The sequence below is a fragment of the Hemibagrus wyckioides genome, linkage group LG11 (genome assembly GCF_019097595.1).
Source record: "Hemibagrus wyckioides isolate EC202008001 linkage group LG11, SWU_Hwy_1.0, whole genome shotgun sequence".
Classification (NCBI taxonomy): Eukaryota; Metazoa; Chordata; class Actinopteri; order Siluriformes; family Bagridae; genus Hemibagrus; species Hemibagrus wyckioides.
The window spans coordinates 29,561,896-29,577,627 of NC_080720.1; the positions used below are offsets into that span (position 1 = coordinate 29,561,896).

At 40.2% G+C, this 15,732-nt stretch overlaps 2 protein-coding genes across 3 annotated transcripts; one reads left to right on the top strand and one right to left on the bottom strand.

The window, feature by feature from the left end:
• Nucleotides 1–4,457: 4,457 nt before the first annotated feature.
• Nucleotides 4,458–9,180, bottom strand: LOC131361974 (protein CutA homolog). Of its 2 annotated transcripts, XM_058403634.1 has the most exons (7): nucleotides 9,058–9,084; nucleotides 8,039–8,104; nucleotides 6,712–6,860; nucleotides 6,516–6,575; nucleotides 6,269–6,314; nucleotides 6,123–6,172; nucleotides 4,458–4,763 (listed from the first exon to the last, which is right to left on the bottom strand). In XM_058403634.1, exons 2-7 carry the CDS (start codon nucleotides 8,099–8,101, stop codon nucleotides 4,664–4,666), a joined length of 468 nt encoding a protein of 155 aa, XP_058259617.1. In that variant the 5' UTR covers nucleotides 8,102–8,104; nucleotides 9,058–9,084; the 3' UTR covers nucleotides 4,458–4,663. The 2 variants fall into 2 exon arrangements, with proteins under 2 accessions (XP_058259617.1, XP_058259618.1); XM_058403635.1 differs by lacking the exon at nucleotides 8,039–8,104 and having other exon boundaries at nucleotides 9,058–9,180.
• Nucleotides 9,181–9,218: 38 nt separating this feature from the next.
• On the top strand, nucleotides 9,219–15,437 carry eif3d (eukaryotic translation initiation factor 3, subunit D). The gene is made up of 15 exons (XM_058403633.1): nucleotides 9,219–9,376; nucleotides 10,291–10,416; nucleotides 10,788–10,833; nucleotides 10,951–11,087; nucleotides 11,186–11,344; nucleotides 11,473–11,594; nucleotides 11,809–11,941; nucleotides 12,301–12,448; nucleotides 12,543–12,673; nucleotides 12,842–12,927; nucleotides 13,122–13,251; nucleotides 13,344–13,486; nucleotides 13,592–13,784; nucleotides 14,584–14,677; nucleotides 14,852–15,437. The coding sequence occupies exons 2-15, from the start codon at nucleotides 10,294–10,296 to the stop codon at nucleotides 14,863–14,865; spliced, it is 1,659 nt and encodes a 552-aa protein (XP_058259616.1). The 5' UTR covers nucleotides 9,219–9,376; nucleotides 10,291–10,293; the 3' UTR covers nucleotides 14,866–15,437.
• Nucleotides 15,438–15,732: the final 295 nt, after the last annotated feature.

Below are 15,732 nucleotides of genomic sequence, written 5' to 3' on the forward strand. Positions count from 1 at the left end.
TTCTACACTCTGTCATCATTTTCTAGATCTTCAGTATTTGTGTGTTTCATTTACTGGCATAAAAAGAGCATCTCTTGTTAAACCGCATAGCATTTCAAGACCTTCTATAAATATTAGCTTTACGCCGGACAGGATAGGTGAGAAAAAATTGATGTATGAGATTCTGAGACAGTGTTAATGCACATTGTTTTTTTGTGTGCAAAATACAACTGACTCATTACTGAGAAATTTAAAGTGACAGGAACCAGATGGTCTACTAATATCACGAGATGCATAAGGCAGGTCTAGGCAAAAGGATTTCTTTTTTAATATATAACCAGATCTAGGGACATTGTACATGAATGGTATATGAAATAAGGCAAAACAAGGCAACCTAAATAATATACGATATATATTGTCTGCGTCATCCATTACGTTCAGACACAATTTTTTATCCAATGAAAGATTTTTCATCTTCACCCCATGTTACTTTCACTTTTGCCTTACTTCCACCAATTCTCCAAATCCAATCTCTTTTCCCCAGTTTAGCATTGACGAACTCACTCAGACATTCCAGGAGTCAGAGGTGCTGATTCGGCAGAGAGCAGAATATAAAATAATCTGAAGTTGCTTGGTCAGGACTGTATGGTGGATGTGGCAAGACATTGCTGAGATCTGCAGAGTAGTGTATAGGTACTAAATATTTATACATGAGACAAAGTAAAGTCTCCTTTCTGAGAAATGATTCGAGTAGAAGTTAAAGTAACCCACAAAACAAAAAAAAAGTTTTATGTGAGATACGGTGGAACCTGGGTATACGAAGATAAATTTGTACTGCGAAATAATGTAAATGCAGATAATCCGCTCAAAAATATTACCAATTTCCAACACTAGAATCATATTTGTGCATATAAAAACAGATAAAGAGTCTGCTTATGGTGGATGCTGGCCGTCTGTACTCTCTAGCAAGTTGGCTGTCGATGATTTCTTTCTTAATTTGCACTGATAGTGGCTCCCTTGTCTCCTTGCAAGCTTTCTTGGGACACATGGTGCAATGTCTTCACTAAATCTTGCACAAATTTTCCCATAAGAAATCATGTAAATGCAGATAATCCATTCCAGCCAATTATGACCAATATTACCGATATGAAGAGTATGTAAACTGTATGGCTGCCTACAAAGAACTGACCCAAGCCAAGCATTCCAGGTCAAGGGTCCTCACAGGAAGTCATGCCACCAAGCTTGGGCTAAAAATAGAACAGACCACCCACACCAATCTGTCAACAAAAAATGTGCGAAAAATCACTTAGCTTTTGAACGCATGCCAAAGGCGATGTATCGTGGGTTGACTCTTTCAAAACAGCTTTCGGTGACTGAAAAAAATTTGTAAAATTCGTAAACTCGCTTTGGGTTGGCTTTGGTGCAACTTAGCCGGCATTCGGTTCAATATGCTAACAGGTTTCGTATACCGATACAAATTTCTTGCAAAAGTCAACTAAGCTGCTACCACTGGGACCTTGAGCAAGTGGCAAATGGCCACCAAATGGCAAAAAAACAAACACAGAGGAAAGCACGGCCTTCCCTCTTCCACATACATGAACTCAAAGACGCCCACATCTAGGAAGCGTTGCTATGATTGACAGGGGAGAAAGAGTACACCCAATTCTGCTCTCTTGTCTCCTGGCCACAGCTGGTTGATTCAGGTCTACTATTTTTTTGCACCACTCAGAAGCCCAGAATGCTACTTTTTTTTTTTTAATCAATGTGAAAAAATGAAATGTGTGTAATTGTGTGGGAAGTGTTAGTTCAGAAGTGAAAATACTGCGCTAATATCCAGCAGGGATATGTGAGGTCAGATCCCAGAACTGCCACAGAGCTACTGCAAGCAAGTCCCTCAAATGTGTTCTGCCTCAATTATTATAAAACACTTTGGATAAAAGCATCAGAGAAATGCATCCATATAAAGGTCCGCTGCATCTCTTTTTATTTTTTTTTTAAACGGTTAATTGAAATCGATGTCCTACATATTGCAAGGTTTTACACAGTGTTTTGTGTACTTTTAAACCAAAATTGCTGCCCTAGATACAAAGAGCTGCACATAATGGGCAGCACTACCTCCATAATATAAAGCAGAATGAAGAGAAATTCCGATGTAAGGTGAACACCCTATAGAAAATCGGTATAGTATAAGGATCATTTCTGAATATACTGCATATTTTCATTCTTTAGTTATTCCACTCGTTAGTTATTTCAGTTTTTTCATTTAGTGTGTAATAATAACATGCCTGATGTAACACAGTCTCTCTTTCACAAACATTCTGTAGCTTAGTGGTAGGTTGGAAGGTTGGGAGTTCGAATCCCAGCTCCACCAAGCTGCCACTGCTGGACCCTTAACCCTCAATTGCTTAGTTGTATAAAATGAGATTAAATGTAAGTTGCTCTGGATAAGGGTGTCTGCCAAATGCCAGAAATGTAAATGTATGGTGCTCCAGGTGAGATGTAGAAGTATAATCCTACATGATAATGCATCATTGAGGGGGAAAAAGCTGGCGAAATCAGGTTTCTGCCTACAACAACACCATGTCTTTATGGACCTTGCTTTGTGAACTGGTGCGCAGTCATGTTGGAACAGGAAGGGGTCATCCCCAAACCAGGAAATTGTCCAAAATGTCTTTTGGCTGAAGCATTAAGACTTTCAGTGGAACTAACACCTGAATTCAGGTGTCCCAAAACTTTTGGCAATATAGTGTATATTAAGAGCTACTTAAAAATTTCCAAAACCTTGCTAGCAAAGTATAATTTCCTCACATAAATCATTTCAAGGTGGATAAACTTAGAAACAGAAAGTCCGGCGTCTGCTTTAAAAACACGACTAAACTCAACTTGAAGCTTAACCTTGTCTCAGGCAGTCGAGTCACTGGATTAAGCTTCATTTAGGGACAAATTCAATATCCAAAACTTGTCAAGAGTTAAAAAGAAGAAATATGTTCACATTTAATGGGGGGCAACCTGAAACCTGAACATGGGGTGTCTGATCACGATGTTGGAAAGCGTCGTACCGTAGCAAAATAAACATTCGGCTAATTAATTCAGTTTGTAATCAGATATCGGCTGCCAAAATGTCGGTGATGCACCCGTGTCGCAGACAGAATGGAATTTCTATTTTAATATTATTAATTTAGTCATTTTTAAGAGCTAGGAAACTGGATTTCTCTGGTTAAGATACTCACAAATCGAAATAAATAAATAAATTCTCTAAAGTAAAACTAGATGCCCTACATATTGAAATATGAGGGTGAGTTCACTATTTTTGACCCTCTCTTGAAGCACATTAGCGACATGCTGTCATTTGGCCCAGATGTGATACCACTTGACTGGCATTTTGACATCCCAGTGCCAACTCATTCCCAATCTACAAATTTCACCTACATATTCAAAAGTATATGCATATATTTTTTTATAATCAAGAGCAAATATGTATAATATATTAAGACTAGAGCTAAGATTCTGTGCATTATCAGCCCTGTTAGTTTCAGTATGCGTGTTGGAAAATAGAGTTCGGGTAAATGACTCACTCTAGTGGCAGTATATGAAATAAAAACGTCTCTGCTGCTAAAATGTAAAATAATTATGCAAACTGTTCCCTGTACACAAATATAAAACATCTGCAGCAGAGCCTGGAGCCTGGAGCTATTAAGCCGTATCAGAGGCTGTAAAATATTCAGATAGTAAATGTTACCGTATTCCTGATGGGAATTTTTTTGATTAAAAATGTAATTATACCAAAGGAAAAAAAAAAAATTAAACTAGGAACGGATCTATTTTTAAAGTTAACCTCAGAGAGTTTTGTGTCCTGGTCAGGGTCATGGTAGAATGGGAGCTGAACATCTATATCAATGCCCATGTTTTAATATGTTCTTGTTTCTATAGTAACACCTCATTCCCTGGGATTTGTGTGTCTCTATGTGAGACTTACTATGTAACGTAAGACTAATAATTAATAGATATTAAGCTTTAGATAAATAGCTAATAGATAAAAAGCTGCTCTGATGAACCTTTCTGGAAGGAGTGTCTATAGGAGTGTATATATATATATATATATTGTATGAAATTAAATAAAATTAGTAATAATTCATAAAATTAGTATTTCGTTTTCTACTAAGTGTTAGCTATAGCATGAATGCTATACAATTCATCTAAAATTAGAATTAGTTTTCAATTTTCAATTAGTTAGTCAATTTTGTGTTTCCCAATCCTGTTATAATAATAATAATTGATTTTTTTTATTTTTAATTAATTTCCTAGTCAAATCACATGAATATTTCTTGTCACAATGTCTCAGTTGTTTATTGTGATATAGATTAATAATTATATCATATATATCAGTGTTTCTTCTTTATGCATATTAAGGTGTCATTATTTTCCATATTATGCAAGATTTGTTAAAAGAAATACAGAAATAAGAGTAAACAGCATCCTCAGATTTTTAGAACAGTATTTTATTAAAGAGAAATTGAAATGATTTCATGTAAAAGCTGTACATTATGAGTGCAGTGTGCAGCAGGTCTAACAGCATTTTCAGATCAAATAATAAATGAAGATTGATGCCTTCCTAATGAACCCTAATGAAAGTATTTCCCAGGATCTGGTGAGGATATTTTTTTTGTTACTCCTGACTGCTCATTTATTCAGGCACAATGTCTCCGATCCACTTCAGGTAGGGAGGGTTTCCCTGATCAATGGGCAAGCTAATGACCTCGGCCACTTCATACGGATGATTAGACCTGAAGGAGAGAAGTGTCTGTGTGATTATCTGGGTCATTCATCGCATCTGAAGTCTTAACTGCTTCTGAAGAAGACTGAACTAACCCATGAACTATAACACAAAGTTTCAGACAATTTTCAGATTTTATTTCTATGTTCGGTTATTTGTTTATTTACACATTAAAACAAATAACTGATCAATATGTCTTTATATTTGTCCATGTGAACGTGTTTTTCCTATTTTCCTATTCTCTAACATGTCAATATGTTTCAATAAATAAATACATTAATCCAATCCTAATTAAGATACCTTTAATAAATAAAAAAGTATTTTACAGTATAAATTGTCGTTAGTGAAGGAGGTGTGGCCTATTTTGAACATGGCCTAATAAAAGAGGTGTGGCCTCTTGTATGCAGTCTCTGCAGGAGGTGTGACCTCTGTATCTGACAGTCTCAGTGAAGGGGGTGTGGCCTCTGAGTGTGTCAGTCTCTCTAAGAGAGATGTGGCCTTTGTGTCTGTCAGTCTCAGTGAAGGGGGGGTGGCCACTGAGAGTGTTAGTCTCATTGAAGGAGGTATTGCCTTGGTGTCTGGCAGTCCAAGTAAAAGAGGGGTGGCCTCTGAGTCTGACAGTCTCAGTAAAGGGACTGTGGCCTCTGTGTATATCAGTCTCACTGAAGGGGGTGTGGCCTATGAGGCTGTAAGTCTAATTAAAGGGGGTGCACCCTCTGTGTCTGTCAGTCTCAGTGAATGGGGTGTGGCCTTGATGTCTGTCAGTCTTATTAAAGAGGTGTGGCCTGTGAGTCTGTCAGTCTCAGTAAAAGGAGTGTGGCCTCTGTGTCTATCAGTCTCACGGAAGGGGGTGTGGCCTATGAGGCTGTCAGTCTCAGTGAAGGGGGTGTGGCCTCTGAGTCCATCAGTCTCAATAAAAGAGATGTGGCCTCTGTGTCTGTCAGTCTCACTGAAGGGGATTGTGCCCTCTATGTCTGTCAGTCTCAGTGAATGGGGTGTGGCCTTGATGTCTGTCAGCCTTATTAAAGAGGTGTGGCCTGTGAGTGTCAGTCTCAGTAATGGGGGTGTGGCCTCTGTGTCTGTCAGTCTTAGTAAAAGAGGTGTGGCCTCTGAATTTGTCAGTCTCACTAAAGGAAATGTGGCCTCTGTGTCTTCGTAAAGGGGGTGTGTCCCTATCATATCATAAAGAGCGTAATATCTAAATAGTTTATATTACACTATGATCAGAGGACCTGTGAAATGTATTTTACAATGAAATTGGTCCCTGAATGCAAAAAAAACCCAAAAAAACTCAGCACTAATGGACTGTAAAATATTAAAATAACAACAAACATCTTATTAAAGCTACTATATGACGTATAGGGCTTACCTAACATATTCAGCGAGAGCAGAGATCTTTGTAGTCCTTGTCTTAATCATCTAAAAGAAACCGTATTGCAACACGTGAGCATTTATCAGACGACGCCGTGGGTTCGTTCTCACCTGTAAATGGATTTGAGATTGAATGAAACTCACCAGCAACACTTCACTGTCTTCTTCGATCTTCCCTTGCCATTCATATCTGTAGAGACACAGTACAAGAGTAAAAAGAAACACAGAAACAACCCCCACCCAAAAAAAAAAACACTCGGCGGTCAGAAGTGTGTAGCAGATGAAGACTTTCTGCTCATTACATCGCAATACAGAAGAGAAGCGGTGGGATGAATAAGCGCTGATTTGAAAAAGCTTGTAAAAGATTGTAATATCGGGTAGGGTTACTCACACTGATGTGATTTTTGGCACTATGTTCACGCAGGCTGCCAGCTTCTTTTCCACTATCCCTCTGCAACATGACAAACAAGCTTGAATGTTCCACGGCATTAAGGTGAAAAGGTTTCGGTTTGAATTTATTTATCGATATCGGGTGTTATGTATTCGGCTTTTAAAAAAAAACTGCATGAATAATACTGTTATGGTACCTGGCCAGGTCTTTGGCCACGGTGTCATTGGGGCAGGTGACGAAGGCTGCGGAGTGAGTACCGGAGGAATACGCTTCGGTTGCCATGGAGAACGCACGCAATCCCACAGTCCTCAACAGCGGGAGCATCAACACGCTCAGAACCACTGTCTAAAGAAACAACAAAAGGTTTTTCACAAAGCTTCTTGATTCTGAGTGTATAAGCCGATTTGTAAAGGCAGACTGTAATTAATTTTTTTTTATCGTGGATCGCATTTCCTGTCTCAACCCTTGTACGTTATTAAATTTGTAGGTTATTAAAGCGCTGCATCAGCTGAGCACGCTGTGGAACCGAGGGTTTCGGGACAGATATCGTGTGTTGAACATCGTACAACGAGCAGCAGCGAAGAAACCTAATCAACATAACACGATGGTTTATACAATAAAACTAACAAGTAAGCAAAACTGGGTCCAACCCACAGGTATTAATACGTCATATTTAATTAAATGCCATGTTTCTGTACAGGAATTAATGCAGTGACGATGTTTCAATTTCGTTCTTCTGCTACTAGGAGGAGCCACTAGACTCTCAAACAAGACTTTTAACACTCAACAGCTCCGCTTTGTGCCTGAATCGTGTCGTCTGCCTCCTCTGTCAGAAGACGGGATGAAAATATAACGAAAGCATGTATCTTGGAGAAGACGAGTAACATCAAGTGAAATTGTACGAAGTAAAACTGTGTGTGAATAAATAAAGCTAGATAAAATATATCGGAAACATTTCATCCTAGTTAAAATGTGTGGCTTGGAAATCCACTAGACTAGAAAGAACGTCTATAGAGACATCTACTACTAAGCTGATAAAGATAATAATAAATAATTCCAAGATGTGAATGTAACTTATGTGAAAAATTGGAATATCATTGGAATAACGTGCAAATAAGGCACTCTTTTCATCCCATGTGATCAAGAGAATTCAAATATTTCTTGGTATCAAGATTTTATCGCCGTTTGAGGCTCAGAAAATAGTCCAAAGTTTCTTATCATTAAATCTGCAAGATTTCCATCAAGAAATGAAGTTTTTCCCCCAACAATTATGTTCAAAAAATTTGTGATCCAAATTTTTCTCTCCATAATTTTTACTTTTTGTTTCAACAATCACACTTTTTTTTTTTTTGAAGTTCCACTTATATCCTGGAGAGGGACATAACAAGAAAATGAGTGACACTGAGAGGAAAAATAAAAATACTTCTATCCTGTATAGCTTTCCCAACACTGTTTCTGGAGTTCTGAGGGAATAAATTGATTCATCTCAAGCCTGTAGTTTGATAACTGAAGAGCACACTCACCACACAGAAAGCTTTTAAGAGTCTTCCTTGCAGTGTCTCTGCAGGTGGCAGTCCAAGCTGCATCGCCTGTACGAGCGACATGCAGGAGTGAGGACGACACATGGCAACCCCGTCTAATGATTCTCCACTGAGTGGAAGTAATGTGAGGTGTAATAACCGCTTTTTAATACCACGCCTGGGGCACCTGCTGCTGCAATCTGCTGTCTCTCTTGGATAGAGAGACTAATGAAAAGTGTAAACCCCTGGACTTTGTCAAACTGGTACTTCAAGCTTTAAGATATATAATATATGAATGAGAAGATGTGGCTTGATATGGAAAACTTTTTCCTGGTTAGAGGCAAGGCTGAGCCGGATGTGAGGTAGGGATACACATTAGAAAAGCAACAAAGCATAATGCGAACACACGTTCACACAGTTTGTGTGACAACGTGGGGCAATTTGGAGATTCCTGGCACGTTTTTTTGAGAGGTGGGAGCAAACTGGAGAACCCTGAGGAAACCCATATGTGTTGAGTCGCATATTCATAATAGATAATGTCTTTTGCTGAACTTTCTAGCTCGCGGTGAACGTGAATTCGGGCCTGTTTTTAAGTTACACACATTTTTTGAGCCATGATCTCCAGCAAGTAATAAACTCATGCTTTCTCTACTAGATAGCTGATTTGCATGCAGGACTGTATTTGATTCTTGCACACATTCAGTGGATTAATAACCCCCAAGAAACGGTCCTGGATTAGAATAACTGACTATGCATTTTGCAATGATGATAACCAAAATGGGGCAAAAGTGCAAGTTTACTGTAGCTGATCAATTTCTCTATTAAGATATTACATCATCTATGATGTGTCACTTATATACAGGCTAATAAAAGGACACTAAAATCAAAAACAAGCATGTTTTCGGTTATAAGTGAATCCTTTACTCTATATCAACTGATGCATTCACAGATAGTCAAATAATTTTAAACATAAATGTGTAAATATTCTGTTTATCACGTGCACACCACTTGTTTCGCCTTACCTCTTCCAGCGGGTGTAACGCTGGTCTGGATTTGCCTTAGTGCGCATGACTGCGACTGCCGTAAACGACTACATAACTGTCGCAAAATCCTACCGCTTTTTAAACAAATCTTTTCAATATTCCTAAGTTATAGATAAAAACCGAACATATTAAGCGCATTGTCGTTTTTTTTAAAAGGTATTTCCCTTAGAACTAGCCAAAGTGAAAGATTGAAATATTAAGGAAAAAAAAGTAACCGGAAGTTTAACTCGCTTCGCGTAAGTCTAACGCGTTCCTATTTCCGCCGGCGTTTGAGGACCTACTCCGCTGTGGTGAAGAGGTATTGATTAATCCTTAAACATCTGCTTTTTCTTTAATCGCATCTTCAATCAAATATATATTGTTGCTTCTCGGTTTCCTAAGCTGTTATTTCGTGAGGCTCTTGTGTAGGTTTAGCGTCTTGATATTTCATAATGCGCCATGGTTCTTGTTAGTTGCTAATGCTAACACGGCAAGTGAACGCTGAGTAATGTCCTGAGCGTATGTGCAGCTTTTCTTGCGACTAATAAATAAAAGCATTATATAAGTATAATTTTTTTTTATGTTATGAGCGTTGTTTCTGTGGGTAAGCAAAGAGAAGCTAAGGGTAGTTTTGGGGTGTAATGCTAATTGGGAGTAAAAATGAGCGTAATCATTTATATGCATGTTATAACGCGTTTATAACATGTTTCCAACCATCTATAAAGCTGTTAAGCAGTATGTGAGAGCTATACCCGCTTTTCAACCTTATACCTTTAGGTTAGGAGGCAAATAGATCCATTTAGGGCACTACATAAGGTGCTGGTCTGTTCCCTATTAAGTGCACTGGCTCTGTTCTAAACCGTGCTGCTGTGTGGTCAGTGATGACTAGTCCACTGCGCAAGCTGATGTGCCTTACAAGTGCACACTAGTGTGAAGAGAGCAGTGCTGATTTGAGTCTGAGCCCTACACACTCCAGCAACCTTTGATTAAAAGTCCACACATGAATCTTATTAAAGTAGTGCAGTCGTCACTGGCATCATGGAGGTGTCCTCCATTACCCATGATGCCATTCGACTATCTGATTGGAAGGATTTAGCCCTCTCTACCTGAGGACAGTGATGCAGCAGGGCTTTAGTGCTTCTGGTCACACATATACCCAGGATGTGGTCAATTTTTCTAATTAAACAGCTTGTTTGCTTTCTTTCTTTCTTTCTGTGCTGGTTGTGTGTGAAGACCATGGCAAAGTTCCTGGCCCCGGTGATTCAGGATAACCCCTCAGGATGGGGTCCCTGTGCTGTTCCTGAGAAATTTAAGGACATGCCGTACCAGCCGTTCAGCAAAGGGGACCGTCTCGGCAAGGTCACTTCTCTCACTCTCTCTCTCTCTCTCTCTGCATCTCTGTCTCTCTCACACCCTCTCTCTCTCTCTCTCTCTCTCTCTCTCTCTCTCTCTCTCTCTCTCTCTCTCTCTGCATCTCTGTCTCTCTCACACCCTCTCTCTCTCTCTCTCTCTCTCTCTCTCTCTCTCTGTCAATGATCATCAATTGATACATTTCAATCATCTGATTCTACTGTATCATCACTCAATGACATTGATTATTTTTTCCTACAACAGTAAACCCTGTCACATTTTATTCCTTAGTTAAAATACATGCTTGAGGTTACTGGATAATAACAAGCTTTTCATTAGTAGAATCAGATCAGTTAATCTTTGCTGCACTGTGTTCACAGGTGGCAGACTGGACTGGAGCAACCTACCAGGATAAAAGATACACAAGTAAGTCACACAGACCTTGATCTGATGTACTATATATTTTCTTTGGAAAGATGTGCATCCTAAATATTATGTTGATGGCATTTGGCATATCATAGTCAAATTGTTTTTCCCTGGCAGATAAATATTCATCCCAGTTCGGAGGAGGAAGTCAGTATGCTTATTTCCACGAGGAGGATGAAGCTAGCTTCCAGCTGGTGGACACAGCCAAAACCCAGAAATCGGCCTACCAGAGGAACCGCATGCGCTTCGCCCAGGTACACAACACAGCCTGAAGCTTCTCATGATGTGACCTTTATATCAAGGATTATTCAAAGCACAGAGAAGTCTCATTTCTGTTGTGGTGTGTTTACAGAGGAACCTACGCAGGGATAAGGACCGCAGGAATCTCACGCAGTTCAACCTGCAGACTCTCCCGAAGAGTGCCAAGCAGAAAGAAAGAGATCGCATGCGCCTGCAGAAGAAATTCCAGAAGCAGTTTGGAGTGCGTCAGAAGTGGGACCAGAAGTCACAGGTAGACTCGCTACTCACTTGTGACTTATCCAGGATGGGTTTATTGTTCCTTTATGAACAGAAGTTGATTGATGCTCTGTGTCATTATGATATATTAGCTGTTCTTAATTGTTGCACGTCCTGTTGCAGGCCCAGCTAAAGCCCAGGGATTCATCAGTGGAGGTGCGCAGTGACTGGGAGGTGAAGGAAGAGATGGACTTCCCTCGCCTCATGAAGATGAGATACATGGAGGTGGCTGATCCTTCAGACATGTGAGTAAACACATAGTGAGCATGGCCTCTCCCGGCCAGTGACCGCACTCTAAACCTAGGTATCTTAGAGAACCATATTCATCCATGTGGCCAAAAGTAAATCCCAGGCAGTTTCCTTCTTGCGATGGTTTAAGGCTGTAAGTCTGTATTGCCAGACCACACCCAGGTTGTGGTTACTGATATTCTGGTATCTCTTTCTGCCTCACCGGACCAGTGAGTGCTGTGGTGCCCTGGAATACTACGATAAAGCATTCGATCGCATCACCACCCGCAATGAGAAACCTCTAAAGAGCATTAAAAGGATCTTCCACACCGTCACCACCACCGACGACCCCGTCATCCGAAAGGTAATGCAAATACCACAAGCGTAGGTTGTATTTTGATGTATTAATGGCAGCCAGTATTTGTCAGTTCCTTATTGTGGCTTTCAGTAATTTAACCACAAAGCAGGGTTCATGTTTTTTTTCCCACTAGGGTGTGTTAGTTTCTAAGTTGTATTGGAAAAAGGTCAGCTTTTCGGAAAAGCATAGAGTAATATCCTTTTTTCTGCCTCCAAAGCAAAGGCAAACAACCTGCATGTGCTCTGGCCAGCTGTTGTATCTGTAACTTAGCTTTAATTTAGTTTCTGTTGCTGCAATACACACAGAGAACCCTGACAGACCGAGTCACTGCATTAAACATCATTCATAAATCTGTCTCCTCTTAGCTGGCTAAGACTCAGGGTAATGTCTTTGCCACCGATGCCATCCTGGCCACGCTGATGTGCTGCACACGCTCAGTGAACTCCTGGGACATCATCGTGCAGCGCGTCGGAAACAAGCTCTTCTTCGACAAGAGAGACAACTCTGATTTTGGTGAGTGCTCTAAAAATCTGAAACTTTCAGCAGCTAGATACTACAGTGAAGCTTCAGTGCAGATAGCAAGTGTGTGTGTGTGTGTTTCCGTTAGATCTGCTCACCGTCAGCGAAACAGCAAACGAACCTCCTCAGGACGAAGGCAACTCCCTGAACTCTCCTCGAAACCTGGCCATGGAGGCCACATACATCAACCACAATTTCAGCCAGCAGTGCCTGCGCATGGTAGTGTACCACAGCTCTGCTTTACACTCCCACATCTCAGTGGAATACTGCTCAGCCATAAGCCGGACACATTGAACACACAGATCAGCCTTTACTCTCCTCAGATGTATGTCAGGAATTCCAAAACTGTCCAAGATGAATTAAATGTGGTGTGTTTTTTTTTTAAAGGGAGGAGAGAGGCACAAGTTCCCTAATCCGAACCCGTTCATAGAGGAGGATATGGATAAGAGTGAAGTGGCATCTGTAGCATACAGGTGAGATCAAACCTGACCCAAGGGTTAAACTGTCAATATTGAAAATCTGGAGTTAAAAATTTTCTGAGTGTAGGCAATTTGTTGACTCTTTCTGGTGTCTATTGAAATTTTGTGCAATTCTATGTCATAATATATTGAGTACCTGTCACTGTGAAGAGGATATTGACTGTATGTGTGTGTGTGTGTGTGTGTAGGTACCGAAGGTGGAAACTTGGAGAGGATATCGATCTGATTGTGCGCTGTGAGCATGATGGTGTGATGACCGGAGCAAACGGAGAGCTCTCCTTCATCAACATCAAAGCTCTCAACGAGTGGGATTCACGGGTTAGTATGAGAAAGAGGGCAGTTTTATTTCCCCCAGATTGTGAATGTGTACACGTGTGTGTTTGCCACACTGAAACGACTGATTTGTGCAGTATTGTAACGGAGTGGACTGGCGTCAGAAGCTGGACTCTCAGCGAGGAGCGGTGTTAGCCACCGAGCTGAAGAACAACAGCTACAAGCTGGCACGCTGGACCTGCTGCGCCCTGCTAGCCGGCTCAGAGTACCTTAAACTGGGGTGAGAATAGACACATCGCATGTTTGCATCCCAGCAGCTAAAATCTGTTTTGTGGAGTTGATCAGCACCAAAGCATTAAAACATTCCATTTTGTGTGCACCACAGTTATGTGTCCCGCTACCACGTGAAGGACTCTGCGCGTCACGTGATCTTGGGCACGCAGCAATTCAAGCCTAACGAGTTTGCTAGCCAGATCAACTTGAGCATGGAGAACGCGTGGGGCATTTTGCGCTGCGTCATCGACATCTGCCGCAAACTGGATGAGGGCAAGTACCTCATCCTCAAAGACCCCAACAAGGTGAGCATCTACAACACACACAAACCTCACCACAGTGTGTTTCCTCCAAACTGGTCCTCTGGGGACAGCCGCTTTCTCTCAAATCCAGACAACAAACCTTGCAACACTGCAGAAGTGGTAAAATAACCATAAAACAGTGGTTTAGCCAAAGAATACATTTGCTGCTGCTTCTCTAGAGGATCTGGGATGTTTTGCCAACTGATGTTTTCACGCACTGCTGCCTTTCATAGCAGCTCAGTTTCACTGTTTTGGTCAGAATTGTGTGGGTTTTTTTTTTTTGTTTTAGTTTTATAAAACAGCAGCAAACTTTGGACATAGAACAGAGCTTATCTATTCACTTATATTTGGATTAAAGGGTATTTTATATGAGTTGGATTTCATTCTATTATTAATCTTAATGAATAATTACTGGACATTTCACTATACATCTGAGGAGTCTTTGTATTGTCTTCCTTTTGACCATGCAACTTTTGTCAGTATTAACCCAGTGTGGAGTGACTGTTTTATCACCCAATTCTGTTTATTCCTATTTAAATGAACTGTATTTAAACTTAATACCATAAAATGTACACTCCCTTTTGTCATTTATGGTCAATAGACCTCATTTACATGAAATAAAACTGTAGACACACAAACATTTGAAAACAGGACAGATTTGACCCCAAGGACAACAGGGAGGGTTAAGGATAATCTGTCATTTTTTCAAGGTGCTCTGTAAAAGATAACTCCTCATCACCCCATGAAGCCGCTATAACACCAATCACTGTATCCCTGATTCGTTCTCCATTTGCGTTCACAGCAAGTGATCCGTATCTACAGCCTCCCCGACGGAACCTTCAGCACCGACGAAGACGAGGATGAGGAAGAAGAGGATGAAGATGAGGATGACGAAGGTGCGGTGTCAACAGTTGTTGTATAAAGCAAGCCATATTTAAGAGCAGTGATCAATAGCTCCAGCGGGTTTGTGGTGTGATGTGGACGTTACAACGAAGACTGAGCCTGATTTTATATTTTTATAACTCGCTTATAAATAAGAAATCTATTGTTTTTCTGTTTTTATCATACAGATGAGGAGAACTGAAAAGCGGGATAAAACCGGAGGAACGAGACCAAACAAGTCGACATCGTCTCGGCTGCATCTGTAATCTGTAATAACGCAGAAAAAGATTCATTAAACAAGGCTTATTAAATGATCGAGCAATATTTTACTGTCTGTCTCTGCTTTCATTGCAGCCCGGGTTGTGAGGTAGACATTTAGGAAGCAGACTAATTATATTAGCTTTGAATATTGTTGCATGTCATATACCCACTGTCCACATGAGGGCAATGTGGGACCAGCTGTGGCGTATAAAATGGAAATAACTGATCGTTTCAGCTTTTTAGTATAAAATCCGGTTGTTCCTGTAAGCTACAGCGAGCCGTAATTCTTTATCACACATTTTTAGTTATTGCATGCTAAAGATTTATGGAATGCAATCGTATGCGTTTCCTGAGTCTTGACCAACCTGGAGAGGCGGAAAATAAACCCATCTCTGGATGAACAGTTGCAGATATTTCTAAATACTCAGATCATTAGACCTTTTATTAGAAACAACCAGAATGTTTTTTTTTTTTTTTTCTGTAAAATAAAGCCTGCAATATGTTCTGTCCTGAGTGCTGACAAAGTTTTTTTTTCCTCTTTTTTGATAAAACATTCTAATGTACTTAAGAATGAGTCAGATTGTATCTCCAGCGTCTGTCAGAACATCAGTGCTGTAATTCATAACGGTGTAATTCCTTTAAAGGATACTTTGGCAGAAAATCAGATTTACTCTGAATATATAGTCAATCAGCCAAGATGTATGGTGGCCAAAGTTAGCTTTATGGATAATACAGTCACAAGTATTACATCATCACACACTTGTGTCAAAAAATAGAAAGCTCAGTAATATAATACTTTCTTAGTAAC